Source organism: Aquila chrysaetos, chromosome 9 (genome assembly GCF_900496995.4).
Source record: "Aquila chrysaetos chrysaetos chromosome 9, bAquChr1.4, whole genome shotgun sequence".
Taxonomy (NCBI): Eukaryota; Metazoa; Chordata; class Aves; order Accipitriformes; family Accipitridae; genus Aquila; species Aquila chrysaetos.
In genome coordinates, this window is record NC_044012.1 from 11354414 (window position 1) to 11369799 (window position 15386).

Below are 15386 nucleotides of genomic sequence, written 5' to 3' on the forward strand. Positions count from 1 at the left end.
TATAATTCTATAACTTAAATTACTACACTGTGATTAAAGTCTCGCTCTCAGCAAACCTCTGTAGAAAACAAAAATTTATCAAACAAATAAGCACTCTGCAGAGCAGCTTAGTACATTATATAGTAGAATACTGGACTGTGGTGATATTGATGCTATCTCTTACTGCTTATGGAAAGCAACATCGGGTTTAAGCCATAATAAAAAGTGCCCATTATTCATTAGTAATATGAACAGTCTTACAGAAAGGGGCTGAAAACATTTCTCAGCTCTTCCTTGGCAGATGAAAATGTATTAGGAGTCTGAATGACACTTCCACCAGATCTTCACAGAAATCGCAGCTGTGATTTTCCCTCACTGGAAGGGAGTGCTGCTTTTAGCAAAGCATAAAGCAGAGACGGGATGCGGAGCCAAGATGCGGACAATAGGGAAACGTTCTGGCCCAAGAAAGAGGTTAATTTGTATTGCCCAAATATGTATTTTCTCTTTCTCCTTCTAAAGAAAAGTTGGTGCAATTTAGATGCATGAATTTAAGGAGCCCAGAGGCAACTTTAATTTCTGAGACTGTCACACAGCACATTACCCTAGGATATACTGATCTTGGCAATACGATCGGGGCCGTGTTTTCACATGCGTGAGCGTGTTGATATACAGTTTCCCAGCAGAGCAGGACGCACGCAGACTTTTCTCAGCGTTAGGTGAGCGTGGATGCCAGATCCACCTTCGGCGGATCTGCAATGCACGATCCACCGGAGGAGATGCTGTGCTGCCTCCCTCCCACTGGTGACTGTCCTGAGCCCAGGGCAGCAGCCCGCAAAAATGGTTCCTGTGGTTTTCTCTACTGAGAAATGCCATCAAGGGGAGCAGCCTGTACTGTTCCGTAGCAGTCTCACCCAAGGTAGCGCGTCCATTGATACAGCCAGCACGTGGGCCTACTGCGCTGGGAAGCGAACCTGATGATTTACTAAACCTGATGAACTTGGTAACACCAGCATCCCCATCTGACAGCCGTCTGCCACCCACGACAGGGACTAAGCTATTTAAAAACTGGCTCACTCAGCCTAGAGAAGTGTCTAAGCAATACACCCTGCAGACGGAGTCAACTCGTACGCTTTCACAGGTTTATGTTATAGAAAGAATTTTATTTCTTTTTTTGGTTTTACTAGCCCTGCGAGCACTTCAGCAGTTACACCTACTGCAGTAGTACTTAAAAGTCTTACGTTTCATGGCCTAAGCTGACTATGTTAAAGATGCGCGCACCAGACCGCTGCCCTCGCACACAGACCCGTGCGAGGCCACGGTGCGTTTCCTGGTGCACCATTTCTTTTGCCTGAATGTTGGCTTTGCCTTCTCCAGAAACATCAGTTTGGAGCCTTTATTAAGGGTAACTGATTTCAAAAGAATAACTGTATCCAAGGCGGTGTCGTAGCGCAATGCAAACCACGACAGCGGCATTTGCTGGTTTTAATCCGTGGGAACCCTCCTTTGAGGTCGCCTGTGTTACCCATCTGCTTTTCAATCCATGGTTTGGGTTTTTAGTGGTAACTAAAACCTTGTACTTGCTACCCTGGCTGCTAAGGACAGGCAGAGGAAAGGAGCTGCTCTAGCACAGCTTTGCCTAAGCCATGCCGAATCTGCTGAAAATCAACTTGCCTGAGGTGCTCTGCCTGACCTTGGGACATGGGGACCTGCGGTCTCAGAAAGTCGCATCTGCCAAATCTCACTGACTTTTGTCCTGATTTGTATATACATTATACTGTAAGAAAGTTGTAGAACTGACACATCAAAAAAGCACTCCCGTGTATGGAAGAAAAATGAACCTGGAGAGATTAAAAGAAGGGGCAGGAGAGTGGGTTATCAAAATACATTTAAAAGAGAGAGAGAAAGCTTGCAGCTCTCTTATTTGTCCGGGCTGTATGCAGCCTGTAGGACAGAAATGGGGTACAGACACTAACACTTGTTCCTGCTTAAAGAAGGGGGCAGGAGTTTGAGAGGGAAGGAGGAATAAGACATCATCAGACTGCTGTTTCACAGGCTGGAGTGTATTTTGACTGTATTATGTATCCCTGTTCCTAGACCTGGCAAGATGAAGATGAGAAGCAACCCAGCCACGGGAAAGTACGCTTCTTCCATTTAAGTGGATAGCGAAACAGAGGATTGACAGGTAAGATTTCAGAGAGAGACGTGACTTCAAAATCCTTGCTAAAAACTTTTAAAATCAATTTGCTTGTAATACAAAACAAGCACGGCGGTGCCCTTGGCTTGCCTCGGTCCAAAGCTATGGAAGGCTGCGTGTTAACATAAGACTTTTCTTTACCAAGCCAGCTCTCTGCAAACACACAATCCAGGTAGACATTACACCTTAGAGCACCACACGCAGAACAAAGCGATTCATTTTTGCTACCTACGTGCTCGAAGGACTAGACTGCAGGCTATAATCTAGTGTTAAAAATCTTGGTATCATCAATTTTCTCAGCAAGAAACAAAACAGGCCAAATCCTGTAAACAATGCAGAGAATGTTTAAATATTGCAGAGTTTTAAGTGTAACTTGGATGAGGTTGAGCTTAGGTCTACGGAGGAAGGCTCCTAAAGGCTGCTTCCATGTGTGCTGGGCACCGGTTTGTATGCACCGGTGTGTGCACAAGACTAAACAGCATGTTGAACATGAAGAGATTTAAATGCCATTTAGTGAATTTGGCTTTACGCGCATTACTTTTTCTGAAGGTAAGATACAGACAGAGGGAAACCAGTAAGCGTCTCTGAATCAAATCAGAGCTACCTTCCTGTAAATCTCCAAAGAGAATATGCCAAAAAGTAAGTATCAGCTGTGATTCTCCTACGTATAGGGAGACACACACACACAATATTAAATAGAGGGTTTGTGCTAGGATTTAATATACTCTGTCTTCCAGTATTCTGAGCACATCTGATTTTGTTGGAAGGTTTTCTAAATAGAAACACGATACTTTCACTTATTGCATTTCATTTAAATTCTGCAGAATAACAACGAATACATTCTTAATTATGAAGACTCAATGTTCAACATATACAAGCATCACAGAATTTTCTCTAAGGTAAGCTCATGTATCTCACCAGAACCTGTTGCGAGGAGTTGAAAAAACAGTGTCAGTCTTAGGAAAACTCTATACCTATATGTAATTACAAATGGGCGTTAAATTAAGAGCTACTGTATTTTTTTGGCTACCACTACCTACTGTTGACATTCTTTGTTTTATATGCACATAACGTTGACATTCTTTGTTTTATATGCACAGTTCTTGACACAAAACATTTAATGAAAATATTTTCCAAAGATCCAAAGAATTTACAAATACTGCAATTATGCTACCAAATATATTAAGTAGGGCATAGGGAGACAAAAGTGATGTATCTCAGCAAACAGCAGGCAGACTTACTGCATCACTCTGAGATTCTTTGGAAATGATTCTGCTCTTCCAACCACTACCCCTCCTAACACATCTCCCTTAAGTCTGTGCATTTGCTTCGCTGTACTTCCAACTTCTGATTTAATATTGTTTTGCCAAAAAATCCTGGAAGGGGAAGGGCAGCACCTATGCACTGACCAGAGTCCATGAGAGCCAATGATAATTAGCGGCTGATTTCATCAGCCTTTGGTCTCAGAAATGCATCATTTTCCAGAAAGTGTTTGAGAAGACTTTCTATTAATTATATAGTAAAATGATGTAATTTAGTAAAATGATGTAATTTAATAATATTATTTATACTGTAGACTCTTTGACACAAATTTTTTTTCGCAACACGAACTTACGAAGAGACTCTTTGATTCTGTCTAAATTTTGACTGAATTCAAAACACATTCAAATAATAACAATAATTAGCATTCAGCTTTTACTACAAGCACACGTTTCCTACCAGTACGCCACTTTGGATAAAACAGAGCCAAGTGCTAAGCCACGTGGGCATCCAGCGCTTTGAGGGCTGCTTGCAGTGCTGAGCCCGTCAGTGGCTTGCAGTGACCCTTTGTTGTTTCAGTTATTCTAATTTTTGCATGCATTTAACTGTATCACATGGACAGCGTGGCTGAGGCACAAACACGCTTCCCTATCCACTTACCTTAGCTAAACTGCAGCTGCTCCCTTCTCCACCCAGCGCAGTGATGAATTCAGCACTGTTCCCACTGCCAGCAAACGGATCTGCCTCCAGCCCACCTCCAGCCTTCTATTTTTGGGGCAGCCCGCTCCAAACCTTGCCAAACGTGAAATTGCTAAGGACTGTGCAAAATTAACTACAGGCATCGGACTGTTAAAGTTCAACCAAATGAACCACTTGGGAGTCTTGAACCAAAAATCACCAAAAATAGCTGGGTTTAGAATGGTTTCAGACAAAAGCGTCTGTTAGTGCACGGTGCACCAGGCAATGCTGCCCCAAGGCGGGAGGCGTCAGTGTCAAATGCAGGTTGTTAAAACGACTCCATCCACCTTTACGTATTCTGGTAACTGCAGGTCTCCCGAAAACATTGTCAACTGGCAGCTTGGGAGATGGAGGGCACCTCAGCTTGCTGCGTAGTAACAACACAGGTAAGCAAGGGCTCTGGGTTCCCACCCTCCCCTGCTATTAAGCCTCCCTCCCCAACCTGTCTGGCCAGCCTGTCCGATGGGCCAGCTCTTCTGTGGGTATTTGCCCACAGGGAAGTTTATCAAGACCACTAAAGCATTTCCCACAGCCCAGTTCTGCAGTTCCCAGTTCCCACAGCCACAGCCCGTCTGCAGGGGACGGTAACTTTGGAAATACTGCCCTATAGGTTGATTTCACTTTCCATAATACAAGTATTTGCAGCATATTTTAAAGGCATACGTGCAAAAACCAAGAGCTCTGTTTCGCCCTTGTTAATTAAGGCCCAAGTTAACAGCATCATCAACGCTGGTCCTTCTCCGCAGCCCAAGGACAGCTACAACACCAAAGCTCTGGCCGCAGTGGCGGTGATCCCTTGTGAAATGGCATTTCTTGCCTATAAGGCTGCTGCCTAAACACAAGCCACATATTTATTTCCGCTACCATCCACCTATCTGTCCAGTTACCTTCTTTTGTTTCATATGTTTAATTTTAAACCTAATGTCAAAACTCTGAGTATAAAATGAAATACATTTTGTTTAAAATACTCTGGGCAATTTTTATAGAACATCCTTTTGAAAAAAAAAAAGTGCAGAGATCAATTTTTTTAAGTCCATCCCGCAGGCACCATCATTTAATTATGAGTGAGACATAAATTATGCATTTACACATTGTTGCATTTTCTATAAAATGGTGTGGAGATTTTTTTTTGTAGTTTTTGGAACTCTCTCTTTCTTCCTGGGGGCACTTTGGAGGAAAAAAAAACTGCTGCAGGCTATACATTGATGAAAAAATTAGCATTTATCAGTATAACACCATTATGAGACCAGCATGGCACTAACATACACAAAATCTAAATCTATTTTTCTGCTTAGACTTAGGAAAACCTGAAAGACTGTGATCTCACCAGGCAGAAAATGTCTCCTTGCAGTATAAGCACTGAAGGTAATTGGGCAGAAGCAAATAATTTGCATATAATTGAACAAGAAATAATAAAAAAACACCCCAGCAAACAGATGAGCCAGCACCGAAAGGCCATTACCTGCACTGAATTCAACCGGCAGTATCCATTCAAAGGAAACCTAATAACGTGGGTAGGGTCCTGGTTCCAGCCTGCGTTTACGGAGTTACACATGACGTCCCCAGTCTCCGGGAAGATCTCTTCTATTAAAGCTTTCTCCCCGCTCAATGCAATTCTTTCCCCCAGATCTGGAGTCACTCTTACAACCAAGCAGTCACAAGGCTGGAAGTGTTTCCTTTGTTCTTTCTCTTGTTTCCATCGCTCAAGTTCCTTAATCATTGGCTGCAGCTGGTAATACTTTGCTTCTTCATATAAAAGATTAAAGTCCTGGGAAAAAAAAAAAAGAGAGGGAGAGAGAGAAACTAGAAATGCTTGTAGTTCTCTTTTAAAAATGAGTATTGTTCCTGTTTGACCTACTTAGGCTTATGTATTGTCAGCAAGAGTGCAAAGGCAACAGGTATCCACATACTTTGTCTTCGTCTTACACCTACACAGAAAACCACACCGTGTTAGTGTTGAATCTATTTGAGCTGACTGTGAAGTTCCCATTGCACTGAATTATTCTTTCATTTATTATCCCACAAGCTCAGTGCCAGAAGGCTTTACTTTTGGATTAAGAAATCAAAATAACTGGTTGCAATAAGCAAAGCCTGCTGATGTAAGAGGAGATGTCCTGAGCCCTAATCTTCACTCTGGGCCTCAGATATTCACTTCTGATCTTAACAACAGAAGATCTCGGCCTTCGCTGTCACCTCTCGCACACATGTTACGAGACGGAGATGTCAGTTCAGCTTCACTTCTCACCTGTCTTTGCCGAGTCTGAAATTCAGCTCCAGCAGCTCAGCTGCTCCCTGCGTTTCATGATTATTCATGTATTTAAAGTGTACTTGGGAGCCTGGTAAATTATACGGAGGTAGCGACCACCCCACCGGCTGGGAGCTCAGCTGTGCACTCCAACAACTTAAAAGAAACGGTTCTTCCCAGACATTTGTCCATCACCTCACTTGGGCTTTGGGCAATTCAAATTCCCAGTTTGATCCAATTCCCAGTTCACTGATTGAGATGTCTTCTGCGCATCCTCACTAATAACTTTTCATCAGATTTCCGACAGATCTTCCCCCCTCAGCTTAAACGCATGAGAGTATGTTGAGACAAAGGGCGTCAGCAGCCCCCCAGACCTGAGGAGGCAGCAGTGCCCACCAGACCAAGCCAGAGAAGAAAGAGAGGGCGAAGCACCCGGCGGGCAGTTTGCTTACACTGGCCCCACTGCCTCCTTCAGCCTCCTGAAGGGAAGAGGAGCAACAAGAGCACAGCACCAGCTCCTCTCTGCAAAGACGTTTGCTTTCCTGGCTCTTACGCCTGTTTACAGATGGAAACGCTGCACCGCAGGTATGCTACGTGACTTTTGTGGAGTATGCTGTAGGTCAAACCTGGGCATAAAGGCCAGTTCTCCACCACTGCAATGAAATGAAATGAAAAATCACAAGAGTGAAATGACTGGAATCATTTGGGCTGGAAAGAAGGGCATGATGAGAAGTAATCGAGAAATGGGCACCAAAATTACATGAAAAATAACGGCAGCGCTGCTTGCTGCTCCAGGACTCGGGGAAGAGGGGGAATCAAAGGCCAAGGAACGTGCAGCACAAAAAGGTGCGACTCTTCATAGCGGCTCAGAATTAACCTGTAAAATCTGCTGCTGCAGGATATTATTGAACCAAAGCAGTTAGCTGTGTTCAAATTTGGCACCACAGACCCACCACGGGTAGTGGAGAGGTGCTCCTTCACCCCAGGGCTGCCTACAGCCTGGAGATGTATGAATATTCACAGTGACACCGGCAAGGTTATCACGTTACAAAAGGGACATCCGATCCTTTACAGCTCTTTGATGTCTGTTAAGGCTGGGACAATACGCACACCACTAAGGGAGAAAAAAGGACCGGAGAAGGCGCAGAGAGGAAAGAGTGATAAGAGGAAGCGGGAAGAAACGAGGGCAACAAACACACTCATGGGAAGTAGCTGGAAGATGAAAAACAACAGGAAGATTAAAGAAGAAATCATATAGAAAGCATGCTGCAAATAACTGGAGTTGGGAACAGGCCAGATGAAGAGGCGTGGAGACTGGCTGTGTTACCTGGTCTTGGGTAAAACAGCATCAGCCCCAAAGCCTCACCCCCTGGTGGAAGGTATTTTTCCCCCCTCCCCAAAATCAGCACTCTCTGCTGAACCATTACTGCTTTTCTCTGTCCTCCGGTGAAGCTCCCTGGTTACTGAGCATGGGATCGGTTTAAACCTACAGGGATTAGTGGCCTAAATTAAAAAAACAACCCCTGCCCCAAACTTTCTGCAATCTTCTTCGTGCGGGACACTGGAGCAACACAGTCCACCACCTAACTGTGTTCATTACAGAGGTGTGTGCAGGGGCCCATCAAATGTTCACTGGGCATCCGCTGGTCCCATGTATCTCTTTTTTGAGCAAAGGAAAACATGCAATGCTAAGGAAAAATGTAATGCTGTAAAGTGAACAGGAGCATCCAGTGCTTACTGAAGGCAATGGAAAGTCTCCTGCTGTTTTCAGGAGGTCCTGAAAAACTAGTTTTAGAATATCTGTGTTCACGGTCACTATAAAATAATGTATTATTTGTAAGGTCAATCAAGTGAATATGTGCTAACAGTAAAACCTAGAAGAGGTGGTACAGCAATATAAACCCCAGTCCTCCATTTCTGAAAGCAGGGAGAGGTACAGTGCTCCCGAGGCTGGATGCAAAGCCCATTACATTCAAGAGAGCCTTTTCGACTGACTTCACTGGGCTTTGGACTGGGCTTTGGACTAGGCTGACAGTATCCCGCATCACAGGAGTTCAAAGGTCCAGCACCCCTGGGCCAAACCAGTAATGCCATAAAGCAAACAGAACCAGGATCGCATGGTCTGCGGGACGAGGTGTGCACCTGCTCGTAACTGCCTGGGTTTTGGTGTTTGGGTTAGTTTCCAAAATAAGACTCTCATCTCCGTGTCCACTCCATACTTGGGTTGAGCACAAATATGCTGGAGAGGGTTCCACACCTGGAAGAAGGGGTTTGTAACAGAAGCTGGGAATCTGAGGTGTGCTGGTGCGAAGAGGCAACATGCACGTGTGGCGTTCGTTAGGGAGTCTGGGCACCTATTATCGGGCAGTGGCAATAAAGGGAATTTGTTGCGCTGTAACAAGTACGGGGGATAAAAAAGTGTCTTCTGCTAAGCAAGAGAAAATTCATTGCTGTCCACTAGTGACAGCGCTGGGAAGGGACACCTTCCGTGACACCCCATTCCACATACTGCACGCTGCCCCAGACCAGCCACCGCCAGCACAGCCTGCCCCACCGCCCTGTAAAGGGGCATCTAGCATTTCTGCACTGAGTGACTTGGACACCGCTAAGGAATTTGAGAATGTATTTAGGGAGGGAAGAGGATTTTGCAAAACCAGAAACAAAGACTGCATGGCTCACAGTGTGGGGGTCCAGTTCTCTAAGCCTGTGCTTGGGCAGGGTAAGGGACTCAACACACAGCTAAGTACACAGTCTCCTCGTTCAGGTTTTATGCACCGTTTGGAGTATTGTGCATCTGTGACTGGACTGGAAGTGATGCCCAGCTCTGGATTGTCTACACAGGATGCCCAGGTAATGCTGACATTGGTATTTCCACCCTTGTACTGTAGATATAAAGTCCTACCCTGATGATTTGCAAAAGTTTAACATGAAATATGAAGTAGAAGAATTCAACCCACAAGGGACCTTGCAGGGAGGTGCCACAGGAGCTGCAAGAAAACATTTCCATGCTGCTCGTTTTGATAAGTTACCAAAGGCAGATGCAGACACGGATCTTCCTAGACCTATGCAGAAGCGGCACATTTCACTGGAACAGGCACAGGAGTAGCTACAGGGTGTTAACTGCCTATCACAGTGGCCAAGTACACGCAGTTTCAGTGAAACTCAGCCTCAGAGCAGCCTGGTACAGCTTCTGTCCCAGGCGTAAGGTGATAAATGGATACAGATACTTCACCCTCTCTCACGGGGGCTCCAGCCCTGGCGTCAGCGCAGTGTTGCTGAGCAGTAGGCAGCATCCCGCAGCAGATTTTGTGCAGTGTCCGGGAGTTCCTTGTCCTGCAGGACTTGTGATGTATCTCCCATTTCTTCTAAGGATTATCTCCCCACCTTCCCAGCTTCTTAACAGCAGTGTCCCTTGTGGCAGCACAGCCCAGAGTCAAGCACTGTGTATGGTAGCTAAAGGAGCTGCTTGTGTTTAGCCAAGGAAAATGACTTTACTCAGAAGGTGATTCCCGCCAGCCAAGGTCCTTGCTTATAAGCAGGGTATTCCTTGCTAAACTGAAAGGGGAGATGGGCAGCCCAGCCTCTGTTTTTGCTGTAAAGTACCACAAAAAGCCTTCATGAGCTACCATGAGCCTTCAACTTCTTGTGGCTGTTGTAGGAACTAGTGGGGAAGTCCTGTCAGGTCACCTGGAAAAGGGAGCAGATAGCCAGGTGGGATGCACACAGCCCTTCTCCATCCACAACTTCTGGACAACACTTAGATCTTGTGGGAAAGGTAAACAGATCTTTCAAAGAAGCAGCTTTTTGCCTTTCACAAAATAATTTTCTGCTCATTATTTGGTAGAAAAGCTTTTTTTCTGGTGGATTTCACGTTGGCTGAATCCTGCAGTCACCTCTGACAAGGGTGACATCTTCCTGGGGACAAGATGGGAAGTGTGACCGCAACGCCAGTTGTGCTACTGTTTTGACATGAGTGCCAGTGGGTCAGTAAAGATCTGCTAACTACAGGCAGAGACAGCCAACAGAAACTGTAAAACCAGGTCTCCTGTGAACCTGATGCTGTTCTCTCAGTACTAAAGAGGCCCTTTATTTTTGTACCTAGCGTTGACTCCTGAACAGGCTGAAATGGCTCTTTCTGCCCATTTTTCACTTTTTATTCTTTGTTACATGAAACAACAAACTGTCATTCTGACTCAACGTTTGCTTTATATTTTAGCGCTGTGAAGATCTGACTCCTGGCTACGAGAGAAAGTTGCTCACTTCTACAATGACAACTCTGCCATTTGCTAAGGTCAGTCTGAGAGCATTTAAAATCAGATGAAAGCAAACTAATTTTAAAATTATATTAATAAATTAGCATGTCAGCCTTGTGGTTCTGGTGCTACAGGTGACCGCTATAGTCCATACGAAACTCAGACGTCCTGCGCATTTGTGCTTCTTCCCTCCTTAAGAGGGAGTAACAATACACACATTGCCTATGTCTATTTTTGTTTGACGATCTCGAAGCAGGGAGTGAGTCTCAGATAAGTGGGTACAACGGGTCCTGGTTTTGCATGAAGTCATGTATTGGCAGTGATGGGGACAGATGCTGCCCATAACTGTCCTGGAGAAACACCTCTGATGGCAGGGGGAGATCAAGGCAGAGAATATTTGGACTGAAGAGGAGGGGCAGCTCCTGTGCCAGCCACCCTCTAACCCAGCAGCGTGGCAGACCGGGGGGTTCTGGCTGCACGCTCGACTCGAGGACGTTTGTTGCTCAGGGTGTCGTGGACCCACGTGCGGGGCTCTGAACCGGTGCAGGAAGAGGGAGCTGTGAGCAGCTCCGGGCTGCTCGCCATCACCTCGCTCAGCACGGGCTGGCTGCAAAGGAGGACCGAGCCAAACAACTCACGGTAATTTCTCAGCGTACTTCATGTGGCTTAAAATCCCCCAAACCCAGGAAAATTACATGAACTATTAGAGTGTTGCTTTCAGCAGGGAGACCTGTCAGATACTAAACACTTTCAAGTTCTGGCTTATTAGTAGTTGGAAGTGTAATTAATATTCACTGTAAACACACCAGTCAGACTTGATAATAAAGAATCACTAGCCTAGGAACACATACCCCACTTTCTCTGCATTTCAGTGTTAACTTAGTCTGGAAACAACACTTAAATAGCAAACACAATAACGCTGGTGCGGTACTAACATTCCAAACTTTCCAAAATAACCATCTGAGCAGCAATTCAAGTTGAAAAGCAACTTGGCTAAACCTTGAGGCTAATAAACTGCTTGATTAAATTAAGGGGTAAAAACTAATAAATATTCAAAACACTTGATAATGCTTTGTTTGACATAAAGAACATTTAATGCAAGTCTCACTGGAAAACCTGTCAGGTTTTATACCTTAAATAGAGTTTTGCATTTAGAAACACCAAGTGATTCCATTTGCTGCCTTTGATTATTGTCTTCTGTCACTTTAATCATGCTGGTAAAATTACACGATTTCTGTGAAGTCAAATCCGTTTACAATGCAGTTTTAATATAGCTTTGCAGCGCATTCTTCTATGCATTTTTATTTAGTTACTCCCTACCTAGCAATACTTTGCTTTGTTCTTGAGCCCTCATTAGCCTGGGGTTTGCTCTAAAGCTCTCCCAGGGAGGAACTAAATAAAATACAGTTAACCCTATGCAAAGAGATGGTCTGGAACAACGGACTGAGCCTGGGCACAGCGCCGGCTCTCCCGAGTCTCTCCCAGCCCTGCCAGCGGCTCGCTGCGCAGACAAGTCCTTGGCATTCACCAGCACTCTCACCTCCAGGCTCTTACCAAATCCTGCTGGTTTTGTTTCACAGCACCTCTGAAATCTGGATGCTGGTTGAGGCCATGATCAGCTTGAACTACATCTCTTCTACCGTCTCTTCTCACGCCTTCCTGTCCCACTAGATTCTCCAAAATGCTGCCGCTAAAGCATCTCTCTGGCATTTCACCTGTACCGCTTCTCCATCCACCCCCCTTTACTTGATCCATCTTACAATCCACAGGACTGGTCTGGTCTTTAGCTTTACTCCTACCTGAGTGTTTTCTCTCGTTTCTCTGTAATGAGCTTTTCTTGCATCCAGTGCTCAGGCTCTCACCCTGCTTCACCGCACCCCAACCCGCAGGCCAGCCTCCCCAACCTGCCCACCGCTTCCCAGAAAGACCAGTGCTCAGGACAGCCCTTCTGGGCTGGAGCTCCAAACCTGCCCATGAATGCCAAAACTCTTCCCTGCCTTGGAACTAGATGTGTGCTCCCATCGCACAGTGCATCTGCTCAACATTAACTTTAAACACTGCTATGCCGGGGTCAAATACGATTACACTCGTAACTTAGGCAAGAACGGCTGAGGAGCCGTCTGCAGCTTAAGGATCAGCTGTACTCCAAAGCTAAAGCCACCACAGCAGCCACAAATCTGGACTGACTCAGTCATGACTGGCCAAATTATCTTGCCTACCTAGTCCAACATGCAAAGTGAAATCCCACTGCACGGTGCGGGAACTTTCCTCTCCAGCAACGCTCCACGTCCTCTAACTGAGCAGATCCCCGTTGCCATCCCAATTTATTCATCGCTTCGTCCTGGAGTTAGTGCGTTTGTTGAATCTTGTAATCTACAGTTTGGACACTTTTGTCTTCTAATTTTCATACATAAGGATGACAATGTTGCAAGTTTCGAAAGTGCAAAGCCATATAAACAAGACTAGGAGGAGAGCGTTTAAACAATCAGGATTTGCAAAGCAACAACCAGCGCCATTATTTCATAGGAAACATGTATTGCTCCTTAAAAAGCCCTCAGTAAATTCCATCTCCCAAGAATATTTTGACATTCATAAATTGTGTAAAAGATTACTTCCTGAAATCAAAGTATCTGCATCGGTTATACCTAACACAAATCCTCATGGGCTTGTTTAAGGGTGTTTCTTTTTTATACCAACAAGAAAAGATTTATACAATTTAAGTCCTCGAAGTATCAAATGTAAAACATTTCTTTCAGACTCTGAGCATTAAACCCCGGTAAGTGCTAGTTGCTGATGTTGCTTCTTAATTGTTGTTATACCCTGATAAATAAGCTAAAAATGTGACAAAATACAATTAGTTTAGAAAAACTGATTTAGCCATAAGCTTCATCGTTTAACTTTTTATGGTATCCATGACAACCATTGGTCCATTTATTAAATAATAGCATCCCTGGTGTAATACACAAGTACTAAAAATCCTAACAATAAACAGCAACATTTAGTTAAGTGTGTTTAGGTCAAGCACACAAGCCAACCCGCAACAAAACAAATGACAGAATGGGAGGAAAAAACAGATTGCAGACTATAGCTTTCCTTACCTTAAAGTCATCTGGGAGCAGTAGCTTAGATGTCCTTAGGAAGCTTAATATATATCTGAAAATTTCACCATCTCGATCAATGAAATAATGTTGTTTTAAACTGTCCAAGACAATAGGCTCTGTGCCATTAAACAGACGACTTATTCTGGAAAAAGAAAAGAAAAAGAAATGGGCAAAAGAGACAAAATCTCATTACACCCTCAGGGCTTAAGAACATCCAGCCAATTTAGTTGCATCAATTCATGTGCATAAGGTAATGCAGAATCATAATTTGGTGACAAACAAGTGCACAAAGATAGATGCCTCAGACACGTGTGTGCCCCCGGACGCTGACACACACGAAGCACGTGTGCACGTGCGGACACAGGCGCGCACACCAGCAGCGAGAGCCCCGCAGCTGCCCTGGCGCTAAGCTCGTGCTGCACCGAATCAGGGCTGGGAATTAGGCCCATGACCCCAACAAGGAAAGTGCCTGTGAAACGCTCACCCCACGGCTGGCAGAGTGACGTTGGTGAGAACATGCGTCACCGGCTCCGTTATACATCCCTGTCCGCCACGTCCTGCTAACGGAGAACTGAGTGGTTACTCAGAGATGGGTTCCTGGCCACGAGCTTTTCCTCCAGCTTGGCTGTCATTTTGATCAAACGCCATCAAAGCCTTTCCGTCCTAGAGGAGAGGCTTCCCATACACCGAGATGAGCTGTACGGACCTGTCAGTGCTGGATAAGTGGCCATCCAACGCTGAATGTTTTGGCAAAGCAGCAACCAATGGCCCGTGCAGCATCTGCAGCGCTGCCTGTGGGACCACAGTCCCACCACCAGTAGTCTTGGGCATCAGAGTCTGGCAGAAGAAAGCAACGTGGCAAATCTTTTGTGAGCAAAGAAGAGGAAGCGAGACCTATGAGACCGGGGGATCAGCTGGTTACAGGACCAAAACACCACATCGGCTACATCACTCCAGCTTTCCCCGTGTCCTGAGGAGCATGCTCTGCAGAAAGCAAACCGGGCATCTGCCTGGCTGCCGTTCCTCCCGCCTCTCCCCTCCAAACGCCTCGCTTCTCTCAGAACGCTTTGTCTTCCCATGAGAAATAACCCAGCTGAATATATGTTCTTGAAAGGAAAATCGCAGGAGACAGACAGCAACGACCTATTAAGTAATTGAGTCCATCTCTCTGACAGTGCAGCATTGTTCCCAACTGCCGAGTGTCTCGTGTTTCAAAGTCGAGTCTTAAATAACCCTGCGAGTGAGGGCTCCTCCATTTCCCAGAGAGATTATCCCACAGCCTGCTGGATTTCACTGCCGAGCCGTCCCTTCGACTCGGCCGCGCAATCCCGCCGTGTCCCTCGCAGAGACCGGGGCAGGGCTTTCCCCTGCCGTGGATAACAAGCTCACCCAACCCCGCCAAAGGCAACGGCCAGCACCGCCGGCGAATGCCGCAGCCGCAGGCTCCCTGCCTCCCTCCTTCCATCCCCACCACCCCGCCCCAAGCTTTCTGGCCCAGCAGCGAGGGGAGCAGATGCGGGAGCCCACAGCCCGGCCGGGGAAGGCGCGCGCCCACCCCGGCGATGGGAAGGGGCACGTTTGCCCCCCCCGCCGCCGCCCGCGGCGCGGGTGCTTCC

General features: G+C 45.8%; 1 protein-coding gene across 6 annotated transcripts in view; it reads right to left on the reverse strand.

Moving 5' to 3' along the window:
- KCTD15 (potassium channel tetramerization domain containing 15) overlaps nt 1-15386 on the reverse strand; it is a 44817-nt gene that overhangs the window by 2360 nt on the left and 27071 nt on the right. For 4 of the 6 annotated variants that reach the window (XM_030024828.1, XM_030024827.1, XM_030024829.1 and 1 more), the window contains exons 3-4: nt 13768-13912; nt 5634-5939 (exon numbers count right to left, since the gene is read on the reverse strand). In XM_030024828.1, coding sequence (XP_029880688.1) covers nt 5634-5939; nt 13768-13912 — 451 coding nt within the window. Of the gene's footprint in view, nt 1-5633; nt 5940-13767; nt 13913-14476; nt 14608-15386 lie in introns of all 6 variants that reach the window. The other 2 variants (XM_030024826.2, XM_030024830.1) reach the window with 1 other exon arrangement.